The sequence below is a fragment of the Coturnix japonica genome, chromosome 6 (assembly GCF_054131305.1).
Source record: "Coturnix japonica strain WE chromosome 6, WE-NBRP24, whole genome shotgun sequence".
In the NCBI taxonomy this organism is placed as follows: Eukaryota; Metazoa; Chordata; class Aves; order Galliformes; family Phasianidae; genus Coturnix; species Coturnix japonica.
Window position 1 is genome coordinate 1,496,925 of NC_140668.1, and position 18,556 is coordinate 1,515,480.

The window sequence follows — 18,556 nt, forward strand, 5'->3', positions numbered from 1 at the left end:
AGGGCGTCCCTTGGAAGAAGGTTTGGTGAGGATGGATCCTCTGAGCCAGCATCGGGCGCAGGGTGCTGGGTGCAAATGCCAGTGCTGCCCCCTGTCATCCTTTTGGTTTTAAAAGGAGTACAGCTCCGTTTCTAAACGTTGCCAACCACAGGCTGGCTGGCAGCTTGAAGGAACTGCCATGAAATAGGTCTAATGAAACGTTCCTGGCAGAGCTTCAGGATGGAGAAAGTGCAGTTTGTCCTCAACTGAGCTGAGGTCCAATGAGCTGAGTTTCCTGGCTCAGAGCAGAGGCCGTGAGCATCACGTCTCACAGTCTGTGTCACCTGGGCAGAGCCGTTAGGCAGGGGCTGCTAGTGGGGAGATACCAAGGTTTTCCATGAAGATGATTGCTCAGATATGCCTGAGTTCAGATGGAGGGGCCCATTGCCCTACCAGGAAGTGGAAGATGCTTGGGGGTGAGGCAGCTCGTGCTTTCCCATGCCTGTAGGACCTTACAGTGCTGTGCCTTTCCACATACCTACCCCACCTTCTTTCTTTCCCATGCAGGGGGCATCATTAATCCAGTGGGTGGCACCAAGAATGCCCGGACAGCCCCACTGCAGTGCGTCTCTGTGGCAGAAGGACACACCAAGCCTGTGCTCTGCCTGGATGCCACCGATGAACTGCTTTTCACTGCCTAAAAAGGTATATGTTGGACAGAACAGGTGTGGGGGCTGCTGGCTTTTTATGCGCTATTCTCATAGATCTCCCCAGGTTGGCAAGGGGAATTGGGGTGCATGGCAGGGATGGCTCCTTCTGGGCTGCTCCCCTGTCCCTGCCTTCTGATGTCCAGGTGCTGGAGCAGGCTGGCTCCATTGCCCTGGAGTGGAGCTGTGGGTGGTGGGAGGCAGCGCTTGGGAAGGAGTCGGTGCCTCCACGCCACCGAGGAACTCCCCAGCCCAACTCTCTCAGGCACGTTCTTCTTCCTACAGACCGGAGCTGTAAGATGTGGAACTTGGTGACGGGTCAGGAAATTGCTTCCCTCAAGGGTCACCCAAATAATGTCGTTTCCATCAAGTACTGCAGCCACATGGGGTTGGTGTTCACCGTGTCCACGTTGTACATCAAAGTGTGGGACATCTGGGACTCAGAGCGCTGCATCCGCACCCTGACGTATGTAGTGGGAAGAGTGGCTGTGGGGGACTGTGGGCAGCTCTGGCTTTGCAGAAGATGGTGTGAGGAACTCCTGGGGTCCCACAGGCTGGAAACAGAGCCCAGCTGTTTTAGGATCAGTGCCTACAGCTGTAGGAAACAGGGAGGCTTAGGGAGATCTTGGAATGGAATCTGTGGGGACCCTCTGCAGCAAAGGCTCAAAGGAAAGGACCTGGAAGAGCTTTTCAGCCCTTCCTGGGGGTGGCCAAGAGCACCAGCAAGAAGGGATGGGGATTTTCTATTTTGCTTCAACTAATATGCCACAGGAAGACAACCACATTAACCCAGCTGTATTTGTTGTTGTTTTTTATCTACAGCATGAAGCATTTCACTTGGAAAGTCTCTGCTGCCACTCATCGTACAACAGACTTAAAGCACAGCACTTGGCACCTAGCAGTGCTGTGAAGGGTTGGAAAGGCAGCGCAGCATTGTACTGAGGGCCAAGAGACGGTTCAGACAACAGAAGCATTTGTCCACATTTCTGACATGAAGGCTGTCGCCTCCCGATCCGGCGACAAATCAAGGCTGCTGTGTGAAAGTACCGTGCCTCCGCACACGGGAACGGACGGGACTCACACACAGCGTGTAACACCGAATGTACCAGCTTAATGCCACGCCACAAACCTACCCAATGCCCAACAGGGGGGACCAGTCAATGTTGCTCATCAGCCATCAAGCCCGGATGCTGGAGAAGGCAGACCATGTTGTGGTGCTGGAGCATGACACCATGGCTGAGATGGGGACACCCACCGAACTGAGGACCCGCGGTGGACCCTACAGCCGGCTGCTGCAGCACTGAGGACCACAGGGCAGCTGGAGTGGGATGCGATGGGACATGGGGAGCTGTGGCTGTCTCCACTCCCCGCTGCAGGATGGGAAGAGTGGGATGCTCTGGGATTTGTATGGAATAAAGTGGAGATGTTTTGTAGAGGAGCAGTTTGGGATGTGGGGTGTGGGCAGCTCAGCCTCAGTGCATGGTTGGTTATGGAAGCTGGGTGTCTGCCCTCAGAATGTGGCTGTGGCAGCACTGTGGGTTATGGGGGGGAAGCACAGCTCAGCCCAATACTGGATGAACTTTCCAGTCACGTCTTCATGCCAAAGCGGTGCAGATAGCACAGGGAGTGCAAAGGGGAGGAGGAGAGCAGCAGTGTGAAATGGAGCAATGGGCAAAGAGTGTGGGATGGGGGGAGGAGGGATGAGGGGAGGTCCCCTCATCCACCCCAAAACCAAGCACGGCACAGAGCAGAATGCAGGCAGGCTGAGCACAGAACAGCCCAACACTGTATTTCACAAGAAGCAGCACAGGGAAAGCATAGCAGCATAGGAAGCAGAGGGAGATGTGAGAGGTAGAGGGGATGGGGCTGTGTTCATCACCGACCCCAAATGCTCGTGTGGCCAGTTGGCCCCTTGCAGGCTGAAGCACAGCACTCAGACGGTTTGGTTACTTCCTGTGTGAAGAAGAAGAGATGGTGTCCCATAGGGCCACGTCCACATCCCAACCCTCAGCTCCCTGCAGAGTCCCAGCCCAGCCCTGGTGCAGCACCACAAGGAGCACAAGGAGCACAGGGACCCCTTCCAACCCCCAGCCCCACACCGCAGCTGTGCTCGAGTTGCTGGTTCCACCTTCCTGGCCTGTAAGGTAAGAAGAGCCATTGTCTCAGCCCAGGTTGTAGGAGGGAGGCAAGGTTCTTTGATATACGTATACCTGGTGTGAGATTAAGAAACAACGGTTCAAACATTGGTCCGACCAGTTTATTACAAGACATTATCAGGGAGATGGGGAAGGGGAGGACGGACGCTATTATGGTGTAGGGTGATGGGGAAGGGAATGCAGTAAAAATATGAAATAGAAGCAAGGAGTCTCTGTAGGAAGCAAGAGGGAGATATTCACCACCATGGATCCATCGAGGTTTGTAGTTCAGTCATTGGTCTTCAGTAGTGGTGGGTCGTCAGGCGTTGTTCTGTTAATGGTGACCACGATGACAATTTCCAATGGTAGCACCAACTTATTTATATGTCCAAAGCGGTCAAGTCAGCTCTCTTTGGAGTGACAGCTCAAATCCAAAGTAGTTGAGTCAGCTCTCCTTGGAATGGAAGCTTCTGGCTCTGGGATCTTAGCAGAAATTCCTTTGTTCCCATCTTCTGAGCCTTGCCAGCAGATAAGAGGGAGCAGGGATACCCATCCGCATCCTGTTTTTCACAGGGCACGATGGCTTCATTACCCAGTTTTCCCACACCAAGCTGGAGCTATTTAGTCCCGGGCCAGATCTTCCACTCATAAACAGTCCTGAGCACTCTTCTGGAGGCAAACAGCTCTGAGGGAAGGTGCTTTCAAATATTCAAATACCCACAAAGTGATATTGATTGTCACACAGTAGCACCCATTACTTGCCACTTCAATAAATCATTGAGAGTCTTCTCACAAGAAACACCTCAGGAAGCAAGCTTGGAGCCAGAAAACAAGGAAGGACTCTCACAGCCATGAGCCCCAGCCCTGTTCTTGCTGTGGGGCATGGAGCAGCTCCGAACACCAGGAAGGGGAACCCTGGGAGAAAGCAGGGACCCCAATGCTGCCCTGGCACCGGGCAGAGGTGGGGGACAGCGCTGCCCTCATCACTCACTGGGCGTCGCATTGTAGCCTTTCTCCTTCTTCCCTGCAGACAGAGAGATGCATCAGCACAGGTTCACATCACAGCCAGGCTGAGGGCTCCTGAGGGAGCCTCAAATCCCCCACAGCCCCCACTGTCCTCCTACACCCCTCCACTTTTACCTGCATGGTGTCTGTAGATGATGAATCCAACGCCAGCCATGATGGCAATGGCCACAACGGCGACAACCACCCCCACCACGTTGGGCACCAGGCTGGACTGTGACCGCTCTGGAGGAAGGCAGGGCTGTCAGCAGGGGAAGGGGCAGCCCAGAGCCCCCCAGCCCCACGTCCCCTCACTCACCCCATGAGTAGAGGCTGGGCTGGGGCAGGCTGGCGTGCTCCATGCAGCACTGGTACTTGTCCCCGTCCCCTGGCAGCGCGTCGATGGTGACTCAGGTGTGGTAGGTGCCGTAGCTGTTGGGCACGATGCCCCCCGAGTGGGTGTCCTGGCCCAGCACCACGCTGTCCTTCACCCAGCTGACGGTGATGGGCTGTGGGTAGAAGCCGTGAGCGTGGCAGGACAAGGTCAGGATCCCGTCGGCCTTCTTCCCCCACACTCACACCTCAGGTTGCTCTGAAGGTGGGCGGCAGTGAGGGCCGGGCTGAGCTCCCCACACTGAGCCCCCGCCCCACCTGCAGCCTCACACCGCAGCCTCCCCCTCACCTGTCCTCCCCAGCTCTGCCTTCCCGTTCTCTACATGTCTCCGCAGCCACTGCACACAGGTTTCCTCCAGGTAATGTTTCCGTCTCTCAGCATAACCAGGTTGTAGTGCACGAAGATTTCGCCATCCATGTACACCACTTCAAAGAACCAGGGCAGTCTGGGGCCGGGATCCGTCATCCCTGTTTCAAAGTACTGCATGGAGTGGAGCTCTGCAGGGTCGGAACGCGGCGACCCCCCCTTTTTTATTAATTAGCAAGCTACTGCCTATAGAATAACACTTATATATATAGTATATAATATATAGTATATATATTTTATATATATATATATAATACTTATATTAATAACATAACCATTATAACTCAATCAAGGCCTCGATTGACAATACTCTAGAAGTGAAAAAAGAGACAAGTCAAACACAGCATAACAACATTACTGTTAAACCTACTAAAAAGAACAAACACGTTTGCTCTGCAACCTAAGTTTCTGCAACCTGGAAATAAATCCACGAGGGTCCCATTGCGTTCACCTGTAACTAGTTAGGAAAAGTCTTCAACTTTCATATACTCTGATATATTGATTTTTAAAATTTGTGCAACAAATGCTTTTAGGATGCTCATAACCATGCCTTTGGGCTAATAATTGATCACTGAACTGTATGAAGTTGCATGTCAAATAGAACCAGTTCTAGAGGACAAATGTGCTGGAGTATCACTAGGGGCATTATTACTTACTGACCCTTGACATTCTTCAATGTATTTATTTTGTATTCCTTATTTTTGGAGATAACAAAGTCCCACATATGGTCAACTATTTCTCGCCATTTGGCTACAGTGAACATCAGTGCCACCTCCTGAAGGTGTCCACTCATATGAGCCCATTTTACCGGCTCGGATATGCATTTAGGAGATATCTGCTCCGCTCTCTTAGAGAGAATACATTTGAGCAGTTCCTCCACAGCTTCCCACAACATCGTGGATGGCAGAGAACGGGATGGAACCCTGATACCAGCTACCGCAACACTTACATGCTAGAGGAAGATGAACACATTTACCCAGCTGTATTTGTTGTTGTTTATCCACAGCATGAAGTATCTCACTTGGGAAGTCTCTGCTGCCACTCATCGTACAACAGACTTAAAGCACAGCACTTGGCACCTAGCAGAGCCATGAGGGGTTGGAAAGGCAGCGCACCATTGTGCTGAGGGCCAAGAGAGAAGGTTGAGACAATAGCAGCATTTGTCCACATTTCTGAAATGAACGCACTTCTAAAGTATTGCTTTCAGGAAGAAAAATCCCTCAGTCTTCTGCAGACACTCTGGGCTCACACTTTGGAGTCCACTCCCTTCTTCCAGGCAGCAATGGTCTGGAAGAGGGATCAGGAGGGTCCCTTGGGAACGGTTAGTAGGATCTGGGGGGCGGGGGGGAGGGGTCAATTGGGTGAAGTCTGAGGTGGTCACAGGCTCTGAGGGGTTACGGGGGTCCCTGGGGAGGCGGACCCACAACGTCCTTTATGGGGCTCAGATGGGGTCGGGGGGGTCGGCAGGATCTCACCGTGCTGCGGGGCGGGGCGGGACCCGACAGGAGTTCATAGCGACCGGCACAGCCCAACTCCAACAGCGCCAGGGGGAGGTGCAGCGGGCCGGGGGGGGGCAGCGCTATGGGGGGAGAAAGGGCAAAATAACACAGAGGAGAATCAGAGCCCCATAGAACAGTGCAGCCCCTCCAGGCCCCACAGAGGCCCATACACAGGCTCCACAGGCCCCACAGGTCCTCACAACCCCCACAGGGCCCACAGACCCGCCCCCTCCCCATTACAACCCTCCCTTCCCCATTACACACCCCCCTCCAGCCCCCCGCCCTTCATTATAGCCCCCATCCCCACCGATCCGCTCCAGCTCCATCCCGCAGCTCCGCCGGACGCTGATCCCGGAAGCGTTCCCCCCCCTGCCCTCAGCTCAGAGCGGAACTTTCGGCTGCTGACCGGAACTTCCGGCTGCCGAGCGGAAGTGCTGCAGCTGAGCACTACTGCCGTTGCCAAGGAGACCGAGCACCCCGCGGTCTGTAGGGCCCCCGTATCCACAGAGCGACCCCACAGGGATCCCCCATTCCCCGCCATGTTGACGCTGCCGCCGGGTCTGACGGAGGAGGAGCAGGCCCTGCAGAAGCGTTTCGCCAAGCTACGCAAGAAGGTTTCGGCCTGGAACACCCCGGGACACCCAACCTCCCCTCATTGCCTCGCCCCATAACCCTAATCCTAATCCTATCCCTATCCCTAACCCTAACCTTAACCCTAACCCTAACCCTAACCCCATCCTAACCCTACCCTAACCCTACCCTAACCCTATCCCCCCCTCCCCCCATTGACCTGAATGCCATTTCCCCGCAGAAAAAGGCGCTGCTGGCACTAAAGAAGCAGCAGAGTAACACCGGGCCCGGCAGTCAGGGGGGCATCAAGCGCTGTGAGTCGGGGTGGGGGGGCCCAAAGGGGAGGGGGGAAGCTTGGGGCCTAGCAAGGCCGTAGGGATGCAGGGGGGGGATGCGGTGGAGGGAAGTGTGGTTAATGTGGGGTTAATGTGGGGTTAATGGTATTTTGAGGGTGTTGGGGGGTTGGGGGTTGTTTTTATTTGGGGAGGGGTGAGGTTGTATTCCCCCTCACCCCCCATAAAGACACACACATTGCAGCCATGTTGGACCAACCCCCTGTGGACACTGCCACGGCCATGGAGCAGGCCAAGCTGCTGGTGAAATCCGGAGCCATCAGTGCCATCAAGGCTGAGACCAAGAACTCAGGCTTCAAACGGTCCCGCACACTTGGAGGGGAAGCTGAAGGTGAGGGGTGTGAAGGTGAACCCCTCCAAAAAGCCCCCCTAGAGCCGATGTGCCCCTAGAGCCCCACACAGACCCACGGAGCTCACCCCAAATCTTACAGAAACATCCCTAAAACATCACGGTTCCACAAAAACTCCTCCAAAATGCCACAAATTCCATAAAAAATCCCAGATCTCACTAAGAATTCCAGAAAAATAGCCCCCAGAACGCCACAAATACAGCAGAAAGGCCCTAAAATGCCACAAAACACTCAAAAACTATCCAAATCCTCCCAAGCCATCTCATATGGCTTCACCTGTGGTTTATATGAGGCAAATTATTTTTGTATTCTATCTAAACAATGAACTGGGGGCCTTGTTATACCTGTGGTTGTTAAATAATGTTGAAGAGATTCTGAAAATAACTCTACATGAATGTTGAACTTTGTGCTGTACCGACACTGGCAGAAGAATAAAGAAGTGCTTATTCTTCCCCCTTGGTTAAGAAAGTATGGTTTTCAAATGTATGGTGGATGGGAGAAGGTACTTTGTTCACTGTTAGAGTTAGGGTAGCATGGTTAGCTTGCAGTTGGACTTGAAGATCTTTTCCAACCTGAGCAATTCTATGATCCTATGATTGGACATTCTTTGTATTCTGCACAGTTGCCTCCTTGAAGCCAAATGGCAGAGGTGATATTTGCTAACAGTTTTATCATAGCATTGGTATTTCTCATGACTGATGACGAGGGTAAGTATGAAAAGAGTAGAGAGCTGGAAAGATATGCATAAATTTTTTTTTTGATAATGAAATGTGAACTTTGGTCTAGAAAGACAGTGTCTTCTTCCTTCTTTTGATGCTTTCTTAGGTTCACAGTCATCTAGAGGACTTGATAACCGGATTACGTACAGTACAGACTGTTGTAGAAGAATATCAACATCAGCAGGTATCTCAATGACTTCTGCAAAGAACTGGTTTACTCTTTTTATTTCTTGTGTGCAGGTAATTGATTGGAAAGATTGGGTGTGCTGTAAAGTACAAATAAACTGACAAAATTGGTTTCAGGGCAAGACACCTTCAAAGGTAAAGGTTGTAAATCTCCACCTTTCACTGCTGCCATTTCTATCTTTGCAGTAGTATGAAAATGTTTGTGTTAATCAGCATGATTCTTTTGATGGATAGGATGGACAATGTCAGCAGGAGGGAGATGTGTGGTTCAGATCTGGGAGGGGAAACCTGGATGTGAGAAATCTATTTTATCTTCAGAGCTTTGTCATAGTTTCCACCTGAGCTCATTAGGTTCTTTTTCCATTTGTGAATATGTGTTGGTACTTTACTGCCCCGCAGGGGGCTGAGGTAAGGAAAGAACAACTAGGTGAAGTAATGCTGTGCAGTCAGTGGCAGGCAGCTGGGAAGTAGCTGGTGCCCATGCATGGCTTAGCATCTTGTGTAACCTTGGAATATTCTTTAATTAGTTTGCTGTTGGAAAATTAAGCTGCTATAGGGAGAATAAGAAGGATCTAGTGGAAGGGAAAAGCTGTTGATTATCTGCACCAGAAAAGTCTGAGTTCTTTTCCAGGTTCCTTTTCTGTCATCTTCTTTTGGTGATATAGCAATTAGAAGGTTTTTAACATTTTTAACACTTCTGTATTTTACCCATACATTGTCACATACGGAGAACCGACATTTAACATATCCTGTAAAGACACATGAGGAAGTTTTATGAGTTTGTTGTATAAGCCTTTAAGGTCAGGTTTTTATGTCCTTCTGTAGGTCAGGGATGTCTCTCTTTTTCTTAAAATGTGCTATTCAAAGCATGTAGGCAACTTTCATTCTTTACAAAGGGAACTGAGTAAGCAAACTTGTTTACACACAAATGCATCTGTGATGCAAATCTTTGCTCCTTTGTGTAAAAGGATAAGTAACATTGCTGTTCTGAAAACATTTTCTTGCTCTGAGGAGATCTGCAGTTATTTCACAGTCAGTGAGTGTAGGGAATTTTAAGTGGTGGGCACAGTTATAAATGTAGTCATTTTTGTATCATTATGAAATCTGGAGAATTTCATGAAGAAAATTGTGGGTTAATGTTGTATGTGTGTCTTCTTATCTCCAAATGATGTAACCTCATTTTATCGTATAGAGAGCATTCACTTTTTCCACTAGCATTAAGTGCTGTTCTTGACGGTGCTTCTCAAGCCATTTTTTATAAACTCAGTGTAACATTCACTATAGATCCTTAGTGGTGAGAGCTTAGCCCTGCCTCCATTTGAGTTACTAGTTTGTAATGCAGTTCATGTGCAGTGTTGTCTCTCTGGTTATCTTGGCATTCCCTTTGTCATTGTTGTTTCCATAGATACAAAATCAGAATATGTTGGCTATGACATCCAGAGGCTCATGCATGATGTGCGAGGAAGATTGAAAGTCGAGAGCCCACCTTGAAGACCATATTGCTAAACTGAGTAGGGAAAATGCTGAGCTTTTAGAAGAAGTGAGCCCAGAAAACAGTCCCTAACACCTAGCCAATACCCAGAGCAATGCTGACATTTTCTTGAGTTCTTACATACTCTGATTTTATATCCCTGCTACTCAGGCCCTGAGTATTATTGTGATTTGGGAGTCATGAAGGAATTGAATAAAAGCCAAGAGAATATCTCGGAGTTGTGCTATCAGAAAGACGGTGTGGTTTGATACCAGTTGAGCACATGGAGCAAGGCAGCAGTTCCTGTGTTCTTTATTTGATTTCCTTCTGGTTATTGTCTGACCCCTTGATTTACAAGCAGGATTAAAACACCCCTTATTTTCAGTGCAGTGTATGGAGGAACTGCTGCATGTTTTCAGAATAACAGGAGCTTAAAACCCTTGCAGAATAAATAAGGTGCAAATGCAAACTACAGAACTAGTTGCCACTTCTCCTGTAGTTTGTCTGAAAAAACACCACGAGGAACAGCAACTAAATTAGTAAACACCCACAAATAAGATATGGAAGTAATGAGTGAGAAGACACTGGTGAATTCCAGAAAAGCAGACTCTTCCACAAGAGCCTGCTGGTCATTGGAATTGAATGCTGTAGAGTGTGCAGTGTTCTCCAGGGCTGTGGCTACCTGTGCAAGCTGACCTATTAGCAGAGGAACTGCGGAAGCTGTTCTCTAGCATCTTTTTTCCAGCTATTTGGGATGAAGCCCAATAAGGGGGCAGAGGGGCATTTGCTTCAGCAGGGGCGTTAATTGGTATCCCTAGCTCTTGGCCCGCTTGTGTGAAGCCTGAAGTGATTTAAATGTTTACAAGAATCCTGTGCCTCAGTGTTCTGCTGAATGTGGCAAAGGGATGGATATGTGCTATCTGCAGTTGCTATGTGTACTGTCCTGTGCTGAGTGTATCATGTATTTTTGTTTGTTTGTTTTTTGAAAGTGTGAGAATGAAAGAAAGCAGGTGAAGAAGCCGATAGAATTGAAACGACCACTTGAAGCATGTCTTGACCAGGAAAGGGAAAGAAATACTGAACTGCAGAAGGAACGTGACAGGTATGGTTCACTAGTACTTGAAAGAGAGCTCATGTAGGTTAGAAGTCAGGCTTTAAGGAACTTGAATGTAAAAGCAGGTGTGTTTAACTCTGAACAAATTCAGATCTCACATCAGTTCTTGCAAGACAGTTCTGGTACATGAGCCTATGATTTTCTGTAGCTGCCATAAGAAGAGCAAATGTAGGCTGCCTTGCACTTCTGGGAGGGAAGTCTTTTTTTCCTCTGTTGAGGTGAAATTTGGACCCTCCAGGTGATCTACTGCATTGAAATGCTGTTTTTTCTTATTAACTTTTGGCCTGTTGAGCATGTTAAAAATGAAGCAAGCCATAGCTATGCTTTTCTTGTACAAGCGTGACAAATAGATACCTAGTTCCTTTGCTTATTTTCTTGACTGATTTGTTGTGCAGGTTCAAGAGGCTTCTGAAGAAAGCTGTGAAAAAACTAAAGATGCATGAAGCCAAAGAAAGAGACTCCCAATTTAATTTCCAGGGAGAAATGAAGAACAGGTATTCTGAAATGGTGAATGAAGTTGAAAAATTAAGAACAAAGGCAAGTTCTTGTTGTTTCTTTTTGTTCTTTTTGCTGGTTTTTTTTGGTTTGTTTTTTTGTTTTTGTTTGTTTGTTTGTTTTGTTGTTGGTAGTGGTTTTTTTCTTTGGGTCATGTTAATTTCTAGAGACTTGTAATATTCTTTTCAGTAGGTATGGAAAAGTTATATTTCTGGGAGAGAAAATTGGCTTCACAGTTGACCTTGGAAAGTACTGAAACATCTCATATTTTGTACATACTCTTGCAACCAGACACTGGATTTGACCTAGAGAGAAAATACCTTCCTTTACCACTGCTGTGGAAGCTGCTTTTTGAAGCACTGTTTACAAAGCTTTCAAGAGCAATGGCAGGAGGAGTACTTGTTTCCTGTGCCCAGTTAACTGTGTACTGGAACATTCCCCCTGAAGCATGATAGGCATTCTTTCTGCTGTCTGGGTAGAGTGGTTTGATTTCCATCAAGCAGTAGAGCAGTGCACAAAAGAATGGCCCTAGTGCCTTTCAGCACACTCCCGTAAGTGAAATTCTGCTAGTTTGCTACTTGTTGATCTTTTACTTGCTGCAGAACTGAGGAAGGTTGTAAGTCATGGAACCCTATTGGCAAGAACTTAAAAGTTGTTCTTCTCTTAAAAGATGATCTTGTCTTTCCTTTGACTCGGGTACTGAGTCAGCAGATGACAGTTACAGACTTGATGGTCTTCCCCTTCATAAATTTTCAGAGAATAATTTTACACCCCTCTAAGTTCATTTTATTACTGTCTGTAGGTTGCTGAACTTTCTCATCAGCTGGATTTAGAGTGTAAAAAATGCGTCCAACTACAAAGACAAAACCATGATTTGCAAGAAGAGCTGGCTCTAAACATGAAAAAACATGAAAAACTAGAGAAGACCATATGCCAGCTGAAAGAAGAGGTGGCAAACCTGAGACAACATCTGGAGGCTGTCCACAATGTGCACAGGATGACTTACAACCAAATCGAACGATACAAGAAAGAAGTGGAAGAGCGAGCTGCACAAGAAATAAATCAAAAACTGCAAGAAGTCAATTTTTTTTTGCAGGTAAATGAATTTGTTGTGTATGTCTGTAGTTTTTATTATGTAACTTTGGTTTTTGTCATTTCTTGTTCGTACTTTGGTTTTTTGTGTTAGTGCCATACTTCTGTATTTCCTGAAGGGAAGTGGAAGAATGGAAAATTGTTTGTCGAAAGTGCTTTTGTGTGTGTAATTTGCCTGCAGGTCCCCAAGCTAATAGCCTTCCCTTGACAGACTTCTGATTTGCAGTTCTTAGAAGAAGCTATGGCCATCTGGTCATCTTGTTATTGCTGTTCATCACATGAATGCTATAACTTAGAGATGGCTTGGCCGTACGTACAGGTTGTGTTTTATCATTGTACAGGATAAAATGCTCAGGGAAGAAGTCACTGAAGTTACCGTGGGGCAGAAAGAGTGGGGATGGGATTCTCATAATTTCTTTGTAGAATCCTTTTTGTGTGCCCTGTCCTACAGCCATAGCATTCTTTTAGTAGCTGCTCTCATAAGTAATATTGCTAAGAGCAGATCTGTGTGGATGAAAACAGTTATTTAACGTGTTGGTTCCAGGGTTTTGCCTTGATTGCTGATAGTAGTGAGAAGGTCCAGTTGACTCAGTTGAGTAAAACTGGGCCCTTTAAATTGGTTATGGGCAACCGTATGGGGAGATGCAGTTCACTTTTTCTTTGCAGTGGTTGAAATTGTATTATCTGCTTCAGGTCCAGGCAGCCTCACAAGACAAGATAGAACAAATCAGAGAAAATCATCATGCCTCGCTGAGAGACCAGCTGAAGTGCAGAATAAAAGAGCTTGAATGTGAGTTGGACAAAATAAAAAATACCAAAGACAATATTTTTCAAAACGAATCTATGCTTGCGGAAGTGGAAAAATACAAAGAGCTCTATCGTGAAGAAATGAAAATGAGAATAAGGCTAGCAAATAAGCTGGAAAGGTAAGTGCATGCTTTTTTGGAGTGGTAACAAGACGTGAAGTAGCAGTAGCTTGCATGAAAAACCTTGTACTGTTTCCTCCTAAAATCCTTTTTCTGTGTCTTGTCAGCACTATGGATGTAAGCGTAACCCTCTAAAACCTTTCCCCTTTATTTTTGGAACCACCATCATTTCACTTCAGTGTTCTAGCAGTCACACCACTAGTCATGGCATCACTGGCCCGTGTTTGAAGTTGATAGCATTTTAACACATGGCCTTTGGGCCCCTCTCATTTTGGACTTCTAATGCCTTCTCTTTTCAAAAGCTGAATAGTAGTCAAAGACCTGGAAGAAGTGACTCTGCAAAAATATTACCAAAGATAATTCTTTGTGTGTTTTTAAATATTTCAGAACAACCGAGAGACTTGCAGAAGCCAATTGTAAGCTCTTTGAGGAACGCCTAAGAAACAAATCTTTAATTGCAAGCAGCACTGTCAGTGGAGGTTTTGTAGCAAGTCCAGGAAAATATTCAGCTGAACTGGGAAATCTCAGCCACAATTCCGCACTGAACAGAAGCTTCAGCCAAGTGGAATGCTTCCTAGATGCAGCTGGGACTGCATTACTGTCAAGAAAAATTTGCAGTCTACTTGGATAAGGTAAGCATTGTGAAATACTCTTCAGTGATGAAGACTTTAGGTCATTAAGATTGTACAGAATTCCTAGAGTGCTCAGACACCAAAAATACTGACATCTAAATGATGAACTATCTAACTGTATATACACATAACTATGTACTTATGTAAGGTTTTTGTGTTGGTTTTTTTTTCTTTTTTTTCAACTAGAGAAAATTTAATAAGCAGCTGCTGTGGCATTGGAAGTTCCCAGCTAAGCTATTTATTAAACTTTATTGTATAGAATGTGCATAAGTGTATGACGTACTTGAAATGGATAACTTTGACATCTTTGCTCAGCCCATCAGACATCTCTGGTCAAGCCATGTTGTTTTTTTCCTTACTGATCTTCATTTTTAGTTTCTTTTAGTACATTAATACTAACAAAGACATCCTTTAAAACTAGGATGATGTGAGTATGATTGCTTTGCTTCTTACTATACAGTCTGCTGTGGGATGCATGCTGTGCCTAGGAAACATTTCTTTTTGTGCTTCCTGCTATGTATTATTACCTGAGAAAACAACAACCTACTCTTCAAGTCTTCACAGCTTTATAATATTTTGCAGCAATTTATACATGATTGCAACTTCTGCAATAGCTCTGAAGTACTTTGCCAGTTGTGCTGCTTAGTACTTGGCCTGTTCACCAGGCTACTTAAAAAGACATGAGTTTACCTGACTCTGAGCCTTGTCTTTGCTTCAGTTATACCTCAGATTTTTCCAGTAATCTGTTTCCTTCTATTGGGAAAAAAACAAAACAACAACAAAAAAAAACCACCTCTGTATTGCCATTAAATTCAAACTAAGTGCTGCCTTCTTGGATGGAGGAGATTACAAGTTCTCCTGACAGTAAAGTTCATAATAACTGGAAACTAAGGAACTTAAATTAGAGTTTGCTTCGTGTAGTCATCTTGCACTTTTGTTTTTATTTAAAGCTCTCAGTGCACATTTGGTGTTTTTCAAAGTAAGGGAGGTTATCTGAAGTAGAGTGTGAGCATCTCCTGGGACGAGGAAGCTCGTGTAGATTTTGGCTTTGGTTTTGCAAAAGCTTTGATAAAGCTTCAAGGATAAGAAGCTGAAAATACTTCACGCCGCCATTATTCAAAATGCTGGTATCAATTACTTTGTCCATGCAACTGTTTGAAGAAACAAATTGCACTGATTGCAAACAAGAGAAAGAAATGCAGCTCTGAAAAGTGGGTGCAGGAAATAATAGTGACTTCTGCTAGCTGCAACCAGCGTGAGTGCATGAATTCATGAAACCAGTTTTCCTACTGGTAGCATAAGAAAGGGAACACCTACTTCCCATTCCGTCTCTCAGTTTCTGTTTCCTTTCTGATTTTATTTCCTGTCTGCACTCCTGATTTTTAGCAGTCTTATAAATTTCCACTCTTTTGGCTTCTGCCTGTTCCTCTTGTTCTTTTACTTGGCACCACCGAGAAATGTCTTGCTCTGTCTTCTTTATGCTGCATCCCACAGTCAGATAATTACACCTGTAGGTGAGACCACAAGCCTTCTGTTCTCCAGGCTTAACAGTCCTGATGCTCTCAGCCTCTCCACATAAGCCACATGCTCCAAGCACTTAACTGTATTTGCTAATGACATGAGTCTGGAAGCTATATGCTGTCTGTTTTGACAATTACTTCTATGCGTTAAAGACCTGATGGAAAATAACACAGGAGTCGCAGATATCTTCATATGTAAATGATCGCATACGGTGTTTGGACTGTGGCCCTTTAAAAGGTCTAATTTCTCCTTATGAAAACTTTGCATTCAGAATAAATGACAGTAAATAAACATCTCCTGGGGGAGCGAGGGGTAAATGCTCCTTTCTAGCGATCCAAGCTGGTTTCTGTTACTTAATAAAATGTGCAGTGTTATTTATAATGCATGTGTTATTTATAATTCTAGGTACAGAAGGAATTGGAGAAAAAAATCAATAAGGAACTTTAGCAAGGTAATATGCTACTCTGATATCAGTGTTTTTAAGGAAGATGATGACTGTTCGTAACTTCTGTGTAATTATTTTCAAAAGTTGTCAAGATTTGTGCTGTTTGAAGCACAGTGTGGGGTTGTTTTTAACTCTAACTTAGAGAGTTTTAATGGAAAACTTCCTGCTAACCAATATACTCTTCAGAATGTTCTGCAGCTACTTTTGAGAAAAAGCGCGGAGAGCAAACCATCTCCCCCACACAGATACACTTGGCTTAAGCTGAAGTCACCTTTCATCCTCAGGCACAAACATCAAATGTAAAAAAAAAAAAAGCCCAGAAATAAGATTTTTATGGACTTCTGTCACTACTTCTCTTTCTGCATACATTCATTGCATTCAGCACTTCAAATATACCATATACATTTTCTGGTGTTCTTAATTTTTGCTCGCTCTTTTTCATTGCTTTTGTTTGTACCTGACATGTTGTCTTACTTGTCTTTGGATAAAGAAGAATCAGTGGAAAAGATAGCCTTTCTTTAGGTAAAAGTCATTCAGCAATATATAGACAAACACAGCATGAACTGGTTGCTTTTAATATGCAGTGTAAAGCCTGTTCTATAATAAAAGGCCAGGTCTTCAGAGAAGAATTCATACTGTTTCACAATTAGCATTCTGCCAGAGTCACTGCTGCTGTTCCTAGAGTTATTTTGAAGCAGGGAGCCCTTGAGAATCCAGCTGTTGCTTCACAGCTCTTCCAATTTCCCTGAATAGACAGAAACCCATTGCCATGTGCCCATTTGCATATTCAAACATAATTACATGTGTAGTAGGAGCCGTAGTATTTGCTTGGTTTGGGGATCTTGTCTGGAAAAGGCTGATGGATGGAAGTACTGAAAATCCTTTTCTGCTTCCATCGAAGATGTGTTTCCGTGAATGAAAGAGTGTTTAGCCAGGGAAAGTTAAGACATCCCTGGCAGTTAAAGTTAAGGCTGAAACTTTCATATATATATATGGGCATGTAATAACAGGATGCGGAGAAATGGCTGTAAACTTGAAAGTAGGTAGATTTAGACTACATATTAGGAAGACACTCTTTACTTCCTAATGTAAGGGTGGTGAGACTCTGGAACAGGTTGCTTAGAGATGCTGTGCATAGCCCCCATCTTGCAGGCATTCAGAGCCAGTCCGGATGGGGCTCTGAGGAACCTGGTCTAGAGGGAGCTGTCCCTGCCTATAGAAGGGAGATTGGAACTGGGTGATCTTAAAAGGTCCCTTCCAGCCCAAGCCATTCTGTGTTTCTAAAACCTGGAATTTCTTTAACTAGCTTTAAAAATTGTATTGGCTGATCATTGAATGTGAAAAAATGTTTCTTCCTTTATGCCTGTCCTTTTTGATTTGTGTTTTCCTTGGAAGTTTTTAAATATTTCTCTAGAGCGTAGCCTGATCAGTTATCAGTAATGTTTTTACAGTGACTGATTTGACTCAATCTACTGTAAAAGTAATATCGTGAATCTTGTTTCTTTTCTTTCCAGCCACCGCTGAGCTTGAAACTGCTAGAGCTTCTCCAATGGAATCTACTCATGGATCTTCAAAAAATCTCAGTGTTGACCAGGATCCCCTTTGCAGAGCGGTACAGGAGTACCGGGATGTTTTAAACCAAAATTACCTGATCTAAATATATTTTTATTTAAAATGCAAAGGGAAAAGTACTGGAGATCATTTGTTTACATAGGAGGTCTGTGACTTCCCATCCTGCAGCTTAGTGTGGAAACATCTTTACTGCGGTTTGAATATAAATTTTAAATGTATTAAATAGGTTGACACTCTGCACTTACCTGTTGGTCACCGAGGGGTAGCCAGTTTATTTTGCACTCAGGATAAGAACCATATCTATTTTTTCTTACTATCAGACTGAATAAGGTTGGTTCTTGAACTTGACGGAACTGTCAAAATGTTTTTGACACATTATTTTGCTCCACGTTTTTTGTTAAAGGTTTTACCAGAAGCATTCCTTTGGCTCTATTTAACCCTTCCACTGTTTGTGGTAGAGTCTCCAGTGTTATTTTAACGCATAGGAGATTTTGATTGGATTCCTGCCAGCTGTTTCCATCCTGATGCTGTGAATATTTCTGCTGGTTAAGTGGAAGTTTTACCAGTGATTAAGCTGGAGAAGAATGCACTTTACATTGCTGTCACTTTCACGCACCTTAGGTTTAAAAATACTGTGCGTGTGTAGCAGTGCCAAGAAAGCTTTAATGTGACCTTTTTGATATTTCTGACTTTATATCCTTGTTGGATTTTGCGTTAGAATTTGACTCATCTTAAGACATTCACAGTTGGTAGATGAACACATGATGAACCTGAAGCGGTTCATAGTGGAAGAAGGAAAATTAATATTTCAACCTTCTGTCCAATTGGTACTGCACCTTTTTATATGAATGTATTTTGTGACACTAATATGCTATATTTAATTCCAGATATTTATGTTCCAACTTGGAACATAATTATTTAATAAACTTTCATATCTGGTACATCTTTGTTTTATTCTGTTGGCCTTCTTGACTTGCTTTCCACCTCATTCCTTGCCTCTATGACTTGCTACAGTCCTCCTCTGCTCA

General features: G+C 45.2%; 2 protein-coding genes across 13 annotated transcripts; one reads left to right on the forward strand and one right to left on the reverse strand.

Annotated features, from left to right (window-relative positions):
• Positions 1 to 2,921: 2,921 nt before the first annotated feature.
• On the reverse strand, positions 2,922 to 6,459 carry LOC146760199 (superkiller complex protein 2-like). 8 transcript variants are annotated; one of them, XM_085550721.1, is made up of 7 exons: positions 6,390 to 6,459; positions 6,059 to 6,162; positions 5,560 to 5,705; positions 4,506 to 4,684; positions 4,143 to 4,332; positions 3,962 to 4,069; positions 2,922 to 3,845 (listed from the first exon to the last, which is right to left on the reverse strand). In XM_085550721.1, the coding sequence occupies exons 1-3, from the start codon at positions 6,406 to 6,408 to the stop codon at positions 5,601 to 5,603; spliced, it is 228 nt and encodes a 75-aa protein (XP_085406847.1). In that variant the 5' UTR covers positions 6,409 to 6,459; the 3' UTR covers positions 2,922 to 3,845; positions 3,962 to 4,069; positions 4,143 to 4,332; positions 4,506 to 4,684; positions 5,560 to 5,600. The 8 variants fall into 8 exon arrangements, 3 of the variants coding, with proteins under 3 accessions (XP_085406847.1, XP_085406846.1, XP_085406848.1); XM_085550720.1 differs by having other exon boundaries at positions 5,533 to 5,705; XM_085550722.1 differs by having other exon boundaries at positions 4,143 to 4,415; positions 5,533 to 5,705.
• A 32-nt stretch (positions 6,460 to 6,491) lies between these two features.
• Positions 6,492 to 18,469, forward strand: LOC146760200 (ankyrin repeat domain-containing protein 26-like). Of its 5 annotated transcripts, none has more exons than XM_085550703.1 (11): positions 6,492 to 6,696; positions 6,894 to 6,966; positions 7,175 to 7,336; positions 8,181 to 8,314; positions 10,721 to 10,833; positions 11,241 to 11,382; positions 12,143 to 12,436; positions 13,126 to 13,358; positions 13,746 to 13,990; positions 15,917 to 15,962; positions 17,471 to 18,469. In XM_085550703.1, exons 1-9 carry the CDS (start codon positions 6,622 to 6,624, stop codon positions 13,987 to 13,989), a joined length of 1,470 nt encoding a protein of 489 aa, XP_085406829.1. In that variant the 5' UTR covers positions 6,492 to 6,621; the 3' UTR covers position 13,990; positions 15,917 to 15,962; positions 17,471 to 18,469. The 5 variants fall into 5 exon arrangements, 4 of the variants coding, with proteins under 4 accessions (XP_085406829.1, XP_085406827.1, XP_085406828.1 ...); XR_014947307.1 differs by having other exon boundaries at positions 6,495 to 6,696; positions 7,190 to 7,336; positions 8,181 to 8,258; XM_085550701.1 differs by having other exon boundaries at positions 6,504 to 6,696; positions 7,190 to 7,336.
• Positions 18,470 to 18,556: the final 87 nt, after the last annotated feature.